The sequence below is a fragment of the Crocodylus siamensis genome, chromosome 1 (genome assembly GCF_052110815.1).
Source record: "Crocodylus siamensis isolate JL-2025a chromosome 1, ASM5211081v1, whole genome shotgun sequence".
NCBI lineage: Eukaryota > Metazoa > Chordata > Crocodylia > Crocodylidae > Crocodylus > Crocodylus siamensis.
The window spans coordinates 181782973-181799314 of record NC_143395.1 but is presented as its reverse complement, the minus strand read 5'-3'; the positions used below and the strand labels follow the sequence as shown (position 1 = coordinate 181799314).

The window sequence follows — 16342 nt, the reverse complement described above, 5'->3', positions numbered from 1 at the left end:
GGCACGTGCACTTACAGCAGCACAAATTTGAGCTGGGGATTTATGCCTCAGTGTACTTGTCCAGACATGCATTTTGGTGTGGGGCAAGTTGTGCTACCTGGGGAAAAATAAACCTGCCCAGCTCCTCCCAGATCTGCAGCCAGGCTGAGCTAGAGCTTGGGGCCAGCACCTGTGGGGCCAGAACCAGAGCCTGTGGCCAAAACCTGCCCTGGTGAGCTGCTCAGGGCTACTTGCTCTCTAGAGTTTCTGAGGCCCAGCTACTTGGTATCTGGGGACACTACCCCTTGTGCCAATTTGACTGCTGAAGCAGCTCTATCCTGGAGTGGCCCCTGCACCCTCTACCCACTGCAGCAGTCTGACAGTGGGGGCTGCTTTCTGGCTGTGACTTGCCGCCACCTATGACAGCACCCACCCCCTTGGATCTGCAGCCCTAGGGCTGCGTGCCTACCAGACCCGAATGGGGGATCCCGCTTTGCCATCTGGGCAGCTATCACCAGAAGACGTGCTCCTCATGGTGGCCCGCTTTGAACTGTCAAAGCGTGTCCTCTTGGCCCCAACTGGCCAAGATGTCAGCCACCTCATCTTCCCTCCAGCTGGGTCCCCAGTGCTGGCCCTTGACAGGCTCCTCTGCACAGGTCTTGCCACTTGTGTCACCGGCAGAGATCCTGTAATCCCTGCTTATGAATTGCAAATACTCTGATAAGAAACCCTAATTCTCTCATTAAAATACCCAAAATAGCATTCCTCAGCTATTAAAATGTAATGCCACTATATATAGGGAGATCAGTTGGGCAATGTTTTATTGATATATTTATAAGTGTAAAGCAATTTGGAGGGGGAGGGTTGGGGGAGTCTGTGGGTGCGTGCAGGGCTTGTGGGGGTGAGGTTGGGGGGTATATGGCTTGTGCAGGGGTTTCGGGTTTGTGGCTGGGTAAGTGGATGAGGTGTTTGTGGGGGTGGCCTGGGGATGTGGGTATTGTGGGTGGATTGTGGGGTAGGGGGGCTGTTTGGAGGGTTGAGTTCCCTGTCTTCCCATAGGGTGAAGCCTACCCACACAGTACACGGACTGCCCCCCTCAGCAGGACCCACAACCCCACCCCACAGGGCATATGCCCCTCTTGCCCAGCACATATGCGCCCCCATGGGGCCCACATGTCCCCCTGTAGGGCTCTCATGCGCTGCACGCAGGGCCCCAGCCCTCCTGCAGGGCCCAGAGCTCATCCCTGGAGCAGCAGCGGCTGTGGGGCACTCAGGACCTGCTGCAGCCAGAGCCCCCAGTGGTGCAGCATGGTCACAATCACCTCAGAGCTGGCGCTGCCTGTGTTGCTCATCGTGGAACTGGCCCAGCTTAGCGCAATGTGGCATGGGGCTGTACAGCTTCGGACAGCTCCGGGGCTGCTCGAGCTGTCACCCAGAGCCTGGTCCAGCTCGCAGCGAACGTGTGTCACAGCAAGAGTAGCAGCAGCGGCCATGTGGCTGCTCAGGGCTTCCTGGCACAGCCCTCCCACACGACCTGGGGCAGCATGGCTCAGCCCCAGCTGCCTAGCACCTAGTGCTGCCTGTGCCACATCATGCGGGCCTGGCCTGGCTCAGCATGGTGCCATGCACTTTTGGGCAGCTCTGGGCTGCTCAGGCTGTCACCCAGGGTCCTGTACCGCTTGCGGGGACCACCTGTCATGCTGGGCTGGGTCCTGCATGCATGGAACTGGCTCGGCCCGACGGCACACGGGGTCCGTGCACACAGGACCTGGCGCGGTGCGACAGGCGGTCCCCACAAGTGTCGCGGAGCCCTGAGTGACAGACCGAGTGGCCCAGAGCTGCCCGAAGGCACACGGTGCCACGTAGCACCAAGCCAAGCCTGCGTGATATGGCACACACAGCACTGGGTGCCAGGTGGCTGAGGCCAAGCTGTGCTGCCCCACGCCATGCTGGGGGGGCTGTGCCAGAATGCCCCAAACACCCTAATGGAGGCTGCTGCTGCGGGTGAGCTGTGGGCTGTGTGCGTGTGTGGGGGGGGGGAGGGGGTCTGTGGGCCCTGCACAGGGACTGTGGGCCCTGTGGGGGGTGGCCAGGGAACCTATCCCTCCCAAGCTGCCCACCACCCACGGTCCCCCGCACCCTCACAGCTCCCCCCGCACTTACCTGTAATGGAACCAGGGTCCAGATCACTGCAGCCTGGACTGCTCCTTGCCCCACATGTGCTGTAGCATGCTGCAGCATCCGGGCAAGGGGCAGGCACAGAGACACTCTGGCCAGCTACCAGAGCACTGCTTTGGAGGACCTGGGCCTCCAGTTGCCTCAGGGAATGGTCCTGGACTGTGCCTTGTCCTGCTTTTTACCTGAATATCTAGGTATCAAATTTTGAGCCCACACTGGAAGGTTTTTTTTTGTTCCCAGCCTGCCTCTTGTCACATCTCAAACTGCTTTGAAATGCAGCAAGAGGTACGTATGGGCTCATCTGGATGTGCCCAATGTGTACAGTTTTAAAACAACATTGAAGAGAGACCAAAATACAAAAGTAAGAATTGCAGCATAGGGCCTTTTGGAAGAATATGGGAAGTGTCAGGATAAAATAATGAAAGAAAAGAGCTAAATAGGAAAATAGAAATTGGTTGAATATATTAAATATCTTTTTTTAAATATTCAAAACATTAACTCCAACTTATTTCTGGCACCCGTTGAGAAATATATTTGATTAAAAAATAAGAAATAAGGATATCCAAGAATTAACCAGGGTAAGCCAGTGTCATGAGTTAGGTATGAAGAAACAGAAATTGATAAACTGAACATAATAAAACAGTCTAAGTCACTGACATTTGGTACTCTGATTGTCAAGCCTCAACAGAAAATTCTAAGTCTCTGGACTATGAATTATCCTCTCACTTCCAAAGGAAGTTCCTCATCTACCTGAGGAAGCTGTACCAATTAAAATCAGTTTAAAACCTGACTGAATTGAATTGGTGCAACCCTGTTGTGGGGACACTTCTTTTGATCTCAGGGGCTAAGTACAGATAGTCAAAAAGCTCGAGGCTGAATTGATTCAATCTTCACAGGTTAGCTTAAACTGTGTAGGTCAAGGGTGGGCAATTATTTGGGCTTGCAGGCGACATAGGCAGTTTTAGGGAGCTGTCACAGGCTGGTTAGCAACCTCCCCTCAACTGTAACAACCCGGAGGCAGCACGCCCTGCAGCTCCTCACCGCCACCACTACCCAGTGGCAAGTGAGCACACAGCACTGGCCCGCTCTTCACCTGTTCCGCCTAGCGCCAGCCAGAGCAGATAAGCTCCAGACTAGCTGGGACTCATGTGCACAGCCTCAACCCTGACCCATCCTGTGCCTGCTCCAGACCAGCCTGCCCACGATGAGCAGTGGTGGTAGAAGCTGCTGCTGGGCATAGGAGAAAAGTGGCTCCCTTCCCCTTGCAGCCCTTTTTGCTGCAGCTGCCAGAAGCCTGTGCCCTGGCTGCCCTGAGGCTCCTCTCCACTGCCACCACTGCCCCACTGGGTGGCCCAAAGGCGGTGCTCATGGCAGTGGTGACGGCAACAGAGAGAAACTTCAGGGCAGTCTGGGAGTGGGCTTGCAGGTGGCTGCAGCAAGAAAGGCCCAGCAGCAGTGAGAGGGAAGCAGCTGATTTGCCTCCACACCCAGCAACAGCTTCTGCTACTCGTTGTGGGTGGGCAGGGTCTGAACTGTGCATGCGGGTCCCAGCTAGTCTGGAGCTTGCTCACTCCAGTCAGGGTGGGTCCAGAGTAGGCATGGGGATGGGATGGGCCAGGGCCAGGGCCAAGGCCAGGGCTCTGTGTGTGGGTCCACTCCAGTGCCCATGGGGCTGGGGCTGGAGTCTAACCACTAACCACAGACCTACCCCACCCTTGCTGTGGGGCCCAGGGGTAGCAGGATGTGCTACAGGCTGGACGGTGCCTGGGCCAGGTGAGACTGAGGGACCCAGCATGGGCTGTACAAAGTCCCTCCATGGGATGGATCTGGCCCGAGGGCTGTACTTTGCCTACCCTTGGTGTAGATTAAACCAATAAGCAAGTGAACAGACATTCACTTTTGATTCTGGAAATGCAGCAACATGCCTTCAGTGGCTTAGGCCAGAAGCCAGGGGGTGCTAGAGCATACCTCCCTTCTCAGCTGGAGCAGACAGCTTGGGTCAAGGCTAGACCACCCACCCTGTGAGAGAAGGGTTGTGGGGAAGGTGCAAAGCATCCTGAGATGCTGGGGGACTATGAGTTAACTTGAATTTGGAGGGGACCTGAGATAGAAGTTCAGTAAACTGATTTAACCTAAATCAGTTAATTCTGGTACTACATCTATCCAGGTCTATCTTAAATTGGTTTCAGCTATTTTAGAAGTGGTTTATGTGCAATTTCTGTTGTGTTACAGATTTCAACTGGTTTCCGATCACTTATACTAGTTTATGTGAAATTTCTGTCCCTAGCCAGGGTGCCTTATATTGATCTAGTTTAACTTGATTCCTTATTGCCTTCAGCTAAATTGACACAAGATACTCTAAAACTGATTTACGTAAGAGGTTCTCCCAAACTAGCAGCATCAGTTTCCAGGAAACTAAACAAAACCAGGGCTGTGTAATTTTCTTGTATAGACAAGCTTTTCTAAGGATTGAACCATACTGCAGAAGGACAAAAGTTTATGCTCTTGCTGCCCCTGTTGCACTTGTTCTGTAGACAAGAGAACGTCAATCTTCAGGCTGTCACTGGGACACCACTCAAGCAGTATACTCAGCTGGATATTTTTTGAAATATCAGGTGTAAAGTTTGCTTTAAGACAGCAGAATGCAATTAGGAGAAGCTGGACACTATAAGAAAAGCAAAGTAGATGAATGAAAGGCAGGTAAAAGGTAGAAATACAGTATTTCAGGTACAAAAAAACCACCGGAAGTTAAGAAAAAAAACACAAAGCCCATAGAGGTAATTTTTCAGAAAACGAGATATTACTGAAAAAAATAACCTGGGCATGGGATGCCATGTCTCGCTCATGAACATCTGTCCAAAGTCACTCTTTCAGCAACTGGAAGGGACAGAACAACTGTGTAGCTCCTACTGTGTACTGGATATAAAAGTAATGTATTGTCAACTGCTTCTCTATTTTATACATTTTAAAATGTAACTTACTACATCCTCTAGTCTTGGTTAGTGCTTCCATCCCTCCTTTTTCCAATACTTTAATTTTTTTTAAATGCATCTTTTCCTATGCTGCTTGTAAGTTGTGTTGATCACTGCTTCTGCCCCTGAATACCCTCTCTCTGTTTCTCGCTCCCTACCTTTCATTGTATTCAGTATCTCCTTCTCCTTATCTTTGGTCTCTAATATTTTGTACATATTGTCACCAAAATTACTGTCAACACCATATCTGTTTTTTCCAACAAAAACCATCAATTATTCCCCCTCTCTCCCCTCTACTCTACCACCTCTCTCTTTGCAACTGTACCCCCCCCCAAAACAAGCCATCTTCAATACGAGAGAGCTGTATGGCAGACACCTAATAGTCAGTGAGCAAAGTGCTCTTGTAAATCACAGATGTGAATGACAGCTGCTTCACTGTTCAGGGATGAAGCCAAAACATGATTCCAACTCTGCTGCCCCTGAGTTACCAGGAAGAAAGTATTTGAACTTTTATCATAATGTTGCTCCAGGACTTTACTCAATGCTTCCGTTTATCAGTCTCCTAGTAGTAGCCATCAAACAAATCTGAAACCCCAATTGTAAACCTCTCTAGCTCTTCACAGGGAAAAGAAATATTGTCTTTCTCTTCTTCTAATCACCTAACCTCCCTGAAGTCCATATTTTGCAAAGGTTGATGACTTTTATACACAAGGAAAGTTTCTATTTGTCAAAGATATGTAGATTTTTCAGGCTATGGTTAAATAAAGACTTTAAAATGAGGATGTAGTGCCAATGTCCAACCACAAATTTCTCAATGAGTAAGCAGAAATATTGAAAGAGATTAGAGTTTCACTGACAAAAATGAGCAAGAAAGTAATCTGCAAAATGGACACTCAAGAAATAAAGCACTTTAAAAAAAAGATACGAATAAAGAGAAAATAAATCATTAAATGTCTTGTAAGATTTTTTTCTTAAAGCTGAGATAGAGTGAGAGAGAAGCTAATTAAACATGTAGTAAGAAGAGATCTATAGAAATTGTAGAAAAGTATTATAAGCTTGACTTCAGGTATTGTATAGGGAATCCATTACTACAAACAAAAACTGAACACATGCAAACATAACAGAACTCAGAGTAGTACTCAGAATGTACTCACAAGATCTAGCCTATTAAATCTGGAATTTTGAGGAAAGTTAAAAGAAAAAGCAATGGAGATAATGATGTGTGGGCACATGAACAAGTTAGTGTGAGAGATAATCAGCTACTTTGCGCTAAGTGCCTGGGTGCATGTTCTTTGCCTGTGACAAATACAAGGTATCTCACTTCACTTTCAGGGTGACGAGGAACAATGGTAATAAACTGATGGAGAATAGGATTAAATTAGAGATCAGGAGGCAATATTTTACAGTTAGGGTGCCCAGAATCTGGAATCAACTTCCCAGGGAAGTGGTCCTCGCCCCTACCTTGGGTAAATTCAAAAAGAGGTTAGATGATCACCTGTCTGGGGTCTTGTGAACCCGGCATTCATTCCTGCCTGTGGCAGGGGGTTAGGCTAGATGATCTGTTCAGGTCCCTCCTGACCCTAGCTACCATGAAACTATGAAGGGTTAAACTACCATGCTCTTACCGGGTACATCAACACATATCATTAAGGCAACATGATAAACTCTGGTGCACCAGAGTTTATCACAGCACTTTAATGGCATGTGTAGATGCTTAAACTGCTGTGGTCCAGGGTGCACATGCATACGGGACTGAAGCAGTTTGAACTAGGGCAGAGCAGCCCTGGGCTGGCAGAGGACCCTGGGGGTCAGCCCCAGGCTCCAGGAGGTGATGTTGGGTGGCAGAGGGGCTGGCTGGGACATGAGTGTGCTCCAAATTGCAGAGCCCTGTGGCAGGCAGCAGGAAGGGGTCTGCCTGGGTTGACCAGGTGCAATGTACGCCCAGGTCAGCGTTTACACATGCATTTAGGCGCAGTTATTTTTGCTGTTCCTGATAGTGAAAATAAGTGATGAAAACTAGTTTGCTGCAATCTAATAGCAATGCATGTACAGGCTGTGATGCTGTACACCACAGCAAATTAGTCTAATGTGCAGTTAAGCACACGTATAGATGTACCCACTGTGGGATAAGAATGCCAGTTACTGTGGAATGGCTGAAACTGTAAGGTCCCACCCTATCTTACCTCAAGCTAACTTGTTTGTGCACCCATATCTATGCTGTAATTTACTTGGATTAAAAAAAATATTATCTTACTTTCCCAAAACTGTTCCAATATAGAAGGAGCTTTGTGAATATAGAACTGGCTTGGAAATCTACAACAATTTATCAATACTGAAATGCAAGAATGAGAAGGAGGTTGAATATGTGCTATGAGAAAAAGAAAGAAGGGTTTTTTTGAAAGAATGAAGATGAAGGAAAGTAAGACAATTTGCACAAAGACAGAACAAGAGTAAGGGTAAATCAGAGTGCATAGACAACAAAACATAAAAGTACAACAAAAATGCAACTAACTTGGACAGACTACTATATGGAAATCAATGTAGAGAATATAACATTATGGTTATATCCCAACCTCATTAAAACAGAAAATATGCTAGCCAGTCAAACAAATCAAAATACTGTTGGCAATGAAGAGGAGCTGTTATGGTGTTATAAACTGTATATACCAAGTTCTGACTCCCTTATTCATGTTGAGTAATGCCACTGCAATTAGTCACACTGGAATCTGTGGGAGCACACATGCAGTGAGTTAATACTCAACAGGACTTAAAAGGCACAGGATCTTGCTTTAAAATTCTATGCAAATACTGGAAAACAATAGAATGCAAGAGCAGACAGAGCGCAGAATAAACAGAGAATAAAAACAGATATGAGATTTCCCCCAGAAGAAACCCTTTTATCTTGGGATACTACAGATGTATAAGCCTACTGTCCCACTTAAAGCATCTCTGAAGTATCTGAAATAACATTTTTTCCTGGGACAATCACAGCTAAATAAAGTTAATTACAATTCATTCTAGGGAAAAGCTACATTTAGATCAATCACAACAGCTACAAATGTCATGTGTTTTTACCTAGAGGTATCAAGTATTATGGAGATTATGACAAAATAGAAGATGATTTAAGAAGTTTGAAAAAATTAATTATTCAGAAAATTTAAAGAAACTTGGAGTAAAAATCTAGTCCCACTGAAGTCAGTGGAGCAGAATTTCATCCTAGGTTTTTACTGAGAGTAAAAAAAGAAGGAAAAAATCTGTTCTCAGGCTACAAATAGACAATAAATTTGTCCCAGGAGAAACTGGGACAGAGCATGATCATACATCTTTGTTTGCTGTCCTGGGACAAACCCTAAGTACTAACAGTTTGTCCTGGGACATCCTAAAATGCATCTGAATGGTTGTCTCGGGACTGCATTATTGAATCAATGGCAGAAAGGTGGCACTGCATCCAGCTGCTCACTAAACGTTGTTTGGAAGGGTGATGTGTATGCATGCCAATCCTGGCACTTTTGTGTTCCAGGACAAACACAGACACAACTCGTTCCGAGACAAATGTGATGTCTGTTCCTAGCTTTACTGGGATTCAGAATATTCTGATGAGAATAAAGCAGAGGAGTAACTGGCAGTGCTGTACCTTGGGTGGCAGTGGTGCATGGAGCAACATCTGTTGTTGTCCTGCTGGCAGAGCAGCAGTGTGCTGGCTGCTATTTTTTGCTGCCTCCTATTCCACCCATCCTAGTCAACACCTAAGCTTGGTCTCCTGGTAACTCCTGCTCAGTTATGGTACTGGAATAAAAGAACACAAATACTATGGGACTATTTATGCTGACATCAAATTCAAAATAATCTTTGAGGGAGCTTATAGAATATGGAAGAGTTTGCCTATAATGGGAATTTTAAACACAAAGGGCACCTATACATGTGCTCCAGGATGGTGTGTGTTGGGGGGAGGGGTGGCACTTTAAACAAAGTGGCTCTCAGGAGTCACTTTAATTAAAATGCCCGCAGTATCTTGTGTATTCACCATCCCACTTTTCAAAATGGTAGGGGTGCTTTAACTTAAGCTCATTCAATGCCAGTTTGAAACACAGAGATACTGAATACATGAGACACTGCAGCATGCTGAACTGTTCTGATTAGAATGTTCCAGGAGACTCGATTAATCGAGTCAGCTTCAATGTGTTCTAATCAGAATGCAACGGAGCACATGGAAAAGTGCCTAACGAGTCATTTTATATCAACTGATATTAGGGTCTAATGTGGTTAGAATGTAGGTGAAAGAGAAAATACTGTAATTTGAAACCAACTGGGCATCCAGAGCATCTTCAGTACAAGGTCTCTCTTCACACTTAAAGGGAAAGAGAAATTGCAGCAGGAAAAGCAACTGGAGAATATAGTGGGATAATATCAGTGTGCAGCTAATAAAATAAAGCAGGATTAAGAGTGATAAACACTGAAGTAGAATATTGGTTGATATTTACCTTACTTTACCATGTGACTTTTGCTTTCTAGCCAATTGAAACTGAGAATGTAACTTACAGTACTATGCACATGCCATCATTGAACTTGACACACTGGCATGGAAGTACCACCCGCATTAATCAGGTTTGAATATCCCCATAGTGTTTAATATTAGTGTATGGAACATGTTAGAAAAAGGAAGCAACTAGCAGTACATATTTCTAAGGGATCTTGCTCTTGCATCTTACAGCTAAAATTCCTTATTTCTATTAAGGCCTTATTTTTCCTGCTTATAGTGAATGCAGAGCTGAACAGCAGCCCCCAACAGGAGGCATCTTGGCATGTTGCATTCACCCAGTGAGCAGGAGAGCTGATGATCCAATCTAACTGGATATATTCAGATGCTTTCCAGCCATTCCCAGCCTCAGTATTAAATGGAGAAGAGAGTAGGTCTGGAGTGCAAATCAGTTGTAAAATCATCTAAAAAGAATATATTTAAAAATGTATTGAAAACAGAAGAAAACATGTCACAAATGAACCTGCATGCAGCATCATAAACGTAACACTGAATTTACCCGACTCTTGCACTTACAATTACCAGTTCGTATACGAAAAATAATTTCTCCTTCACATATGTAGGAGATGCTAAAAGAGCAAGATGCCTATGTTGAAATGTGTTCAGTGCCCATTTGAGCTTGAGTGACACTACATTACTCCTGCTTGTAGCGCTGGCAGGTATATGAATTTTAATGACATTTCAAAGTCCATTTAATAATATTACAGTAACATTACAACTAAAAATTGTAAAGGCAAGTGGTATGTCAAAACACTGTCATTTAAAATCAAAAGGTTATTGCTCATACCTCCCAGGTTACAATGAATAAAAACAATTTAATGCCAGAGGACTTCTTTAAAATGTTCCTAAAAATAGCTTTACTAATAAGTTTAATTAAAAAGTAAAGTTTCTTAAATCTTTCTCATACACTTTGTTCCACAGGTTACATTCATAATCCTACATTTTTCAAGGACTGCAGTGGACTTTAGCCACACAATTTCCATATGACTAATACTTAATGGAATTCTGAAAATTTAGGGGTAAAATCAAACCTGAATAATAGGCTAATATGAGCCAACAGTTCTTACCTATATGGCAATATTTCTCCTGTAACATATGGACTGTTCTTTTAGCTGTTTGAATTTAAGTGATACAGCCCTGATTTGGAAAACATATCCATAGCTGATCTCTTGATATGAGTACCTGATGAACAACAATTACCTACAACAACATTTTGAAGTGTGAATAAAAGTGACACCCAAAAAGGTCTTCTCTGGTTTCTGGGTTGCCATAGGAATAAGATACCAGGTTCCTTAACTCACCTCCAGATGCCTTTGACCTTTCTTTCAACTTTTCTGCAGCCATTTCACTGTAGCTAGGAAGTTCTGACATCTTCACTCCAGATCGAGCTTCTGCTATTAGCTGACGAGCTCTCTCTCTCAGCTGCCGACGTCGCTCTTCATCTTGCTGCTAAGATATATTGAACAGTTGCCAACTCAGTAATTGACAGAAATGCAATTTCATTCTCAATCTGATCATCATGATAGTAACTGGTTTACAGCATGGTGCTTGGCCCACATTATAAATAGGATGCTCTATATCAGTTGGGTGTCACACCACAGTTTTTAAAGACATCCATGAATCATATTTTTATAACGTTTCCAAAATTATTCTCATGTTAAAATTTTTATGATTTGCAATTTCAGCCAGTTATGACACGTTTTTTCCCCAGTTATGCTCTGTAAAATATTCTGATACAAAACAAATCTCAGGAACTTTTGTCTCAAAGCAACAGCTACAAAAGTTTTATGATGGCTATAAAATGACCTTATTAAACTGAATTATTAGTGAAACAGTGCATCACAGTATGTGCAGCAGGAGCCAGATGGCTCTCAGGTACATCATTACCTGAGCTGACTTCAAGAGTGTTAAAGCAATGCAAATCTCAGGTAAGAGAATTCTGGCCTCCCACTTCAACTACTGTATCTTTATTACAGGAACTGCAGCTGGAACAATAGCTTGTAGGTACAAAAGAACTTCCTCTGCTTTAAAATGCTGATGTTAAATACAGTAATAACAAATATCTCACAACAGGTAACATATGCAAAGGTAACACATTCAAGGTACCACTGTTCTATTAGACATTTTAAGCCCTTCACTAATGCTATAAAAGATAAACCATGTAACTGATTAAACCATTAGTAATATTTTTCTGCACAGATTTTGAAAAAAGTTTGACACTACAAATTTAAAAAAAATGTAAGCTTAATTTGATCTACTACAATACATAGGAAGGTATAGAGAACTGAATTTATGTTTTAGTTTTTAAAACATCATTCAAACTTAAATGAAAAAAATTATGATAACCATATTATACTACGGGTACAAATAAGTATAACAAACCCTGGCACTTGGCATGAAGTTAAATTTACTTCAAACTACATACATACTGATACAGGGGATAAAACCAAAGTATTTGCAGATGGCCTTAACTAGGCTGAATGTAACAACTACCTAATTCTGGAAGGCAATACTTGCAACTCAATTTTCTTATAATGAATGTCAAACACCATTCCCATTAAACAAGGAATTGGACATTCCACACCTGCAAATGTTTGTAAAAGACTGCTACAAAGTGTTATTTAGTTTAAGCAATCATTAATAAAACAAGCACAAAATACTAATTAGGTACATTTTATCTATTTCCATGTAAATTTTTTGTTTGTAGCTATTTATTCATCATTGTTCTTGGTACAATAGAAAAAATGCAAATGAAAGAATCAAAATGCAGCCCTAATGGGACTTTCTGTTTATAACCATTAGCCCAGAGGTGTGCTGTAATTCAATCCTCAAGCAGCAAGATTTAGCCTCATTAACAGCTTGCATGGGCAGGTTACAACTCATAAAACCCTACAGTAAACAAAGCATATGGACACAGCACAATATCTTGAGTCTGATTGACAGAATTCTGGTTCCCTATCAGATTGCCTTGATTTACTTTTCTACTAATGTCCTAACACTATAAAGACAATTTTGCTTGGGCCCTGTGAGCTCTTCAGGAGGATGGCATATTTGCTTTGTTTGTTTTCTCACCCCTTAACTTCCCAGATAGCACAGAGCAACAGTTCTATCAAAAACTTATTTGTTAAAGTACACACTAGAAAGAAAGCTAGAAAGCTTCTGTATCTTCCATGGACTATATCAATTTAATTTCATTTACAGCCAGCCAACTGACACAGCAACTAATTTTATTTCAACCACTGTATTTGGCAACATTAATTAAATTTGAGTTTACGTGAAGTAAAACTGCTCATATGTTTCAGATTTGTTGCTCCAAACATATATGAATTTATGGTTTTAAATTAAATTAAAACACGTTTTTAAGGTAAGGAAGCAATTTAATATGGAAGATTCATATGGCAGAATTAAATCTACTACAGCCAATGATAGATTCAATATCAGGCTCCATGTACTTTAGGAAAGAAACATCCTACAATAGGGTAGGTTGAATTTTTTTTTTAAAGAAAGAACTCTTACCCCTGAATGATTAGCATAGTCACCAGCATCCTGGGTATCTTAGTGCAAACACTGATGGTTGTTGCTTGTGTTTGTGCTGATTAAGGCAATCAGCATATTTATAGCTTAAACTCAACACATGTATTTGAACTGTTGATTATCAAGCTTTGAGGGATGAAGCGATTGCGGAGAGCCACTATGATTTAAAGCACATAGAAGCTATGTATCAAATAATTATAAAAGTTGCAAGGTAAAAAACAATCATATTAAAACGTACAGCTTGATTCCTACCTAATATCTTTATCAACTCTTCTAAAAAAAAAAAAGGTGGCGGGGCTGCAAAAACTGTATTTTTTTCAAAAACAAATAATTTGCCACAAGGGAAAAAAGGGACCTGAAAATTCAGATACAACAATATATGCTAGAAACTCTTCAATACTAAAGAGAAAACTAGGTGAAGGTGAAGCTTTCACTTCTCTGTCATGTATCTGACATAACAGAGAGACATAAAAGTTTACTCTGTTATTTTCCCCCAATTACTTTGTAATGGTCTAAAAATCTGCCACATGGATGCACAGCAAGTAAAACTTCACCATTTAAGGACAAACTCTTCAAGAATAAGTAATGTAATTCCTTGTTTCCCTCCTATAAAAATGTATTGGTATGCAATTTTTATATTTCACAGTTCACCGACATCTCGGCAAGCTTTCTTCCACTGCTTCAATGGTGCTACTTTTAATTTTATCCTCCTTAGTCCTAGTAATTAAAGTGATCAGCAGTGGCATCCCAACGGCTTTGACACAGCTACAACCCCCTAGCAGACTTCTGCTTTTAAGGGGAAAGGGAAGAAAAAGGACTGGAGTTTCATTTCACAGGAACAAGAAAATCAAGCTTCTCCAATCCTCAACTTTATCCAATTGTTCTTTCAGCAGTCTTTGGATCTTAAGAAACAAATAAAAATGGCTGCCATTAGGGGGTCCTTTTTGTACTTGCCGCAAATGTCAGTGACTGACATTGCTTTGGCCAAAAATGATGCCATGGATTTGTGAAGGTGAATTAGAATGTGAGACACTGTCAGTGGAGTTGCCGAGATCATTACCCTCCAATGATGTCATTTGGCAGCATGAGAAATTAGAGGTGACCAACTTTAAAATATCTAGAATGCTAATGTCCTGTGGGGGAGGAATCAGTCCCCACCAATACAGTTCACTCAATCTATATTTTTAACATTTATGCTCTTTTTCTCATTCTCAATAAATGCTTCGATAGACCTTTAGTTGCTCTCTGAGTGCTATATGGTCAGGCATAATAATTACACAAAAACTGTTTTTCTCTATAAAAACACTATAAACTGCATTTGTTTGATCTTTAAAAAAAAAATTATTTGCAATGTCCAAAAATCTTTAATGACAGATCTAAAAAGAAAAGAAAAAAAAAGAAAAGAACATGATTTTAAAATCAGTTATAGGCTTCTTAAACAAAATTAAAATATAACTCTACTGAACACTGATGGCAATTCACGTAGCTATAAAACTCAAAATTGTCCATGGTATGCCCCGATTACATAGTACGGCTAAGAAAAAGAACTTGACTGCCACCCCTTTCATCATTAGACAGGAAGAACGGCTCTGTTATTAGCCATTCAGAAAGAAAAAAGAATTCTGTGCTTGTCCAGAGGCGAGGATTACCAAAATGTACCTATTCACTTACTACAGAACACAGAATAAAAATAAAAAAATAAAATTACAAGATGTTTAAAGGTTTGGGCAGGCTGGGTTTTTACTGTGACCTTGATCGGCTCTTGTTTGAGTAAATAGGATTTGGGATGAAACATTAAAACTGTTTAGCAGATCTTTTCAAACCATTTCAAACTTTTCTTATGCTGGTTTATAATATAACCAGACATGCTTGTAAATGGCCACACCTGCTCATTTCTCTGGGGATGGCCTGATCTCTGCCTTTTATAACAAAGAAAGGAGGGGGAAAAAAATCAGCCTTTCTTGTTGCAAAACAGAGTGGAAAGTCAAAATCTTTCTCAAGTTTGTCCCATCTGGTCAGATTATATCTTTGATCACCCTAGGGATTACATTTATATTTGGTACTCTGTAGTGAAGTTTCAGAACAGCTCAAAATACACAGGTAACGAGCAAAATATGAATTACTAAACAGGCTATACCTAATGGAAACAAAATAGTAGAAGTTTTGGATTTTAGTATTTATTTAGACATGTGACTTAGCAAAATGTGATCACCAAGGAAAACAGACATGTAAATATTCTGTATGTTTTCTCTTTTCAGAACAGGTAGCTGGAGCCACTTCTATATTCTTCCCAATGAATAATGCAGTTTGAAAATATTTTACACCAATGTATTTTACATATACTCATAACATCACTCTTAAAAACAAAGAAAAAAACAAAACCTCGTGGCCTTGACTACAGAATTAAAATTATTGTCAAAGCCTAAAAAGAGGAGTTATAAGCAATGTAATACCAATACTGCTCCATTTAGAGAAAGATGAGACATAATGAGAGAACTTGGCTCTAGTATGGAAACCAAAGCTGTGTTTTTTTGAAGAAACATATTTTTAAATTTGAAAACAAACAACTGTGTTTTGAAAAACCTTAAATTCCCATGGTACAGTATTTGTGGTAGAAAACATTTGGGCGTTGGAAAGATAATCCATTTGATAATTTAATTCCTTGTTTCATTCTGAAATTGATCAGTTCTTAGTTTACTTAAAAAGAAAAACCTATAAGAAAAAAAAGAATGGCTGACTAAGTAAGTATCACCTTGTGCTACATCCAAGGCCTCTTGCTGGTTGTCTGGCTGCTCTTTTGTAGGCAAAAAGGAGCTGAACGCTCTCTGGCTCCTTAGATCTGGCCCAACAAATGCACTGCCAGTCATGCACATGGATCCAGCTTAAAACCCAGTGTGAGCCTAAAAGAAGCTAGTCAAACTGGCACCTACTCATGCAGAAGAAGATAGATTTGTCATGACAGGCTGATTATTCAATGTAAAGAAACAGTTTAGCTTTTCTAATCTGGTACAAATACATCTTTCTCAGAGAAAAAAGTAAAAGGTCTAACAGTTCAAGTATTTAAAGTAAAGAAATCAACAAAAAATTGTAACGTCAAAGTGAACCATAGGTATTTGTGCAAAAGCATTCTGCAAAACAGCTC

At 41.8% G+C, this 16342-nt stretch overlaps 1 protein-coding gene across 10 annotated transcripts in view; it reads right to left on the bottom strand.

Moving 5' to 3' along the window:
• Positions 1-16342, bottom strand: part of EHBP1 (EH domain binding protein 1) — a 334112-nt gene that overhangs the window by 57698 nt on the left and 260072 nt on the right. For 8 of the 10 annotated variants that reach the window (XM_090050445.1, XM_090050452.1, XM_090050433.1 and 5 more), the window contains one exon: positions 10968-11115. In XM_090050445.1, the coding sequence (XP_089906571.1) occupies positions 10968-11115 (148 nt within the window). The remainder of the gene's footprint in view (positions 1-10967; positions 11116-16342) is intronic. The other 2 variants (XM_090050448.1, XM_090050450.1) reach the window with 1 other exon arrangement.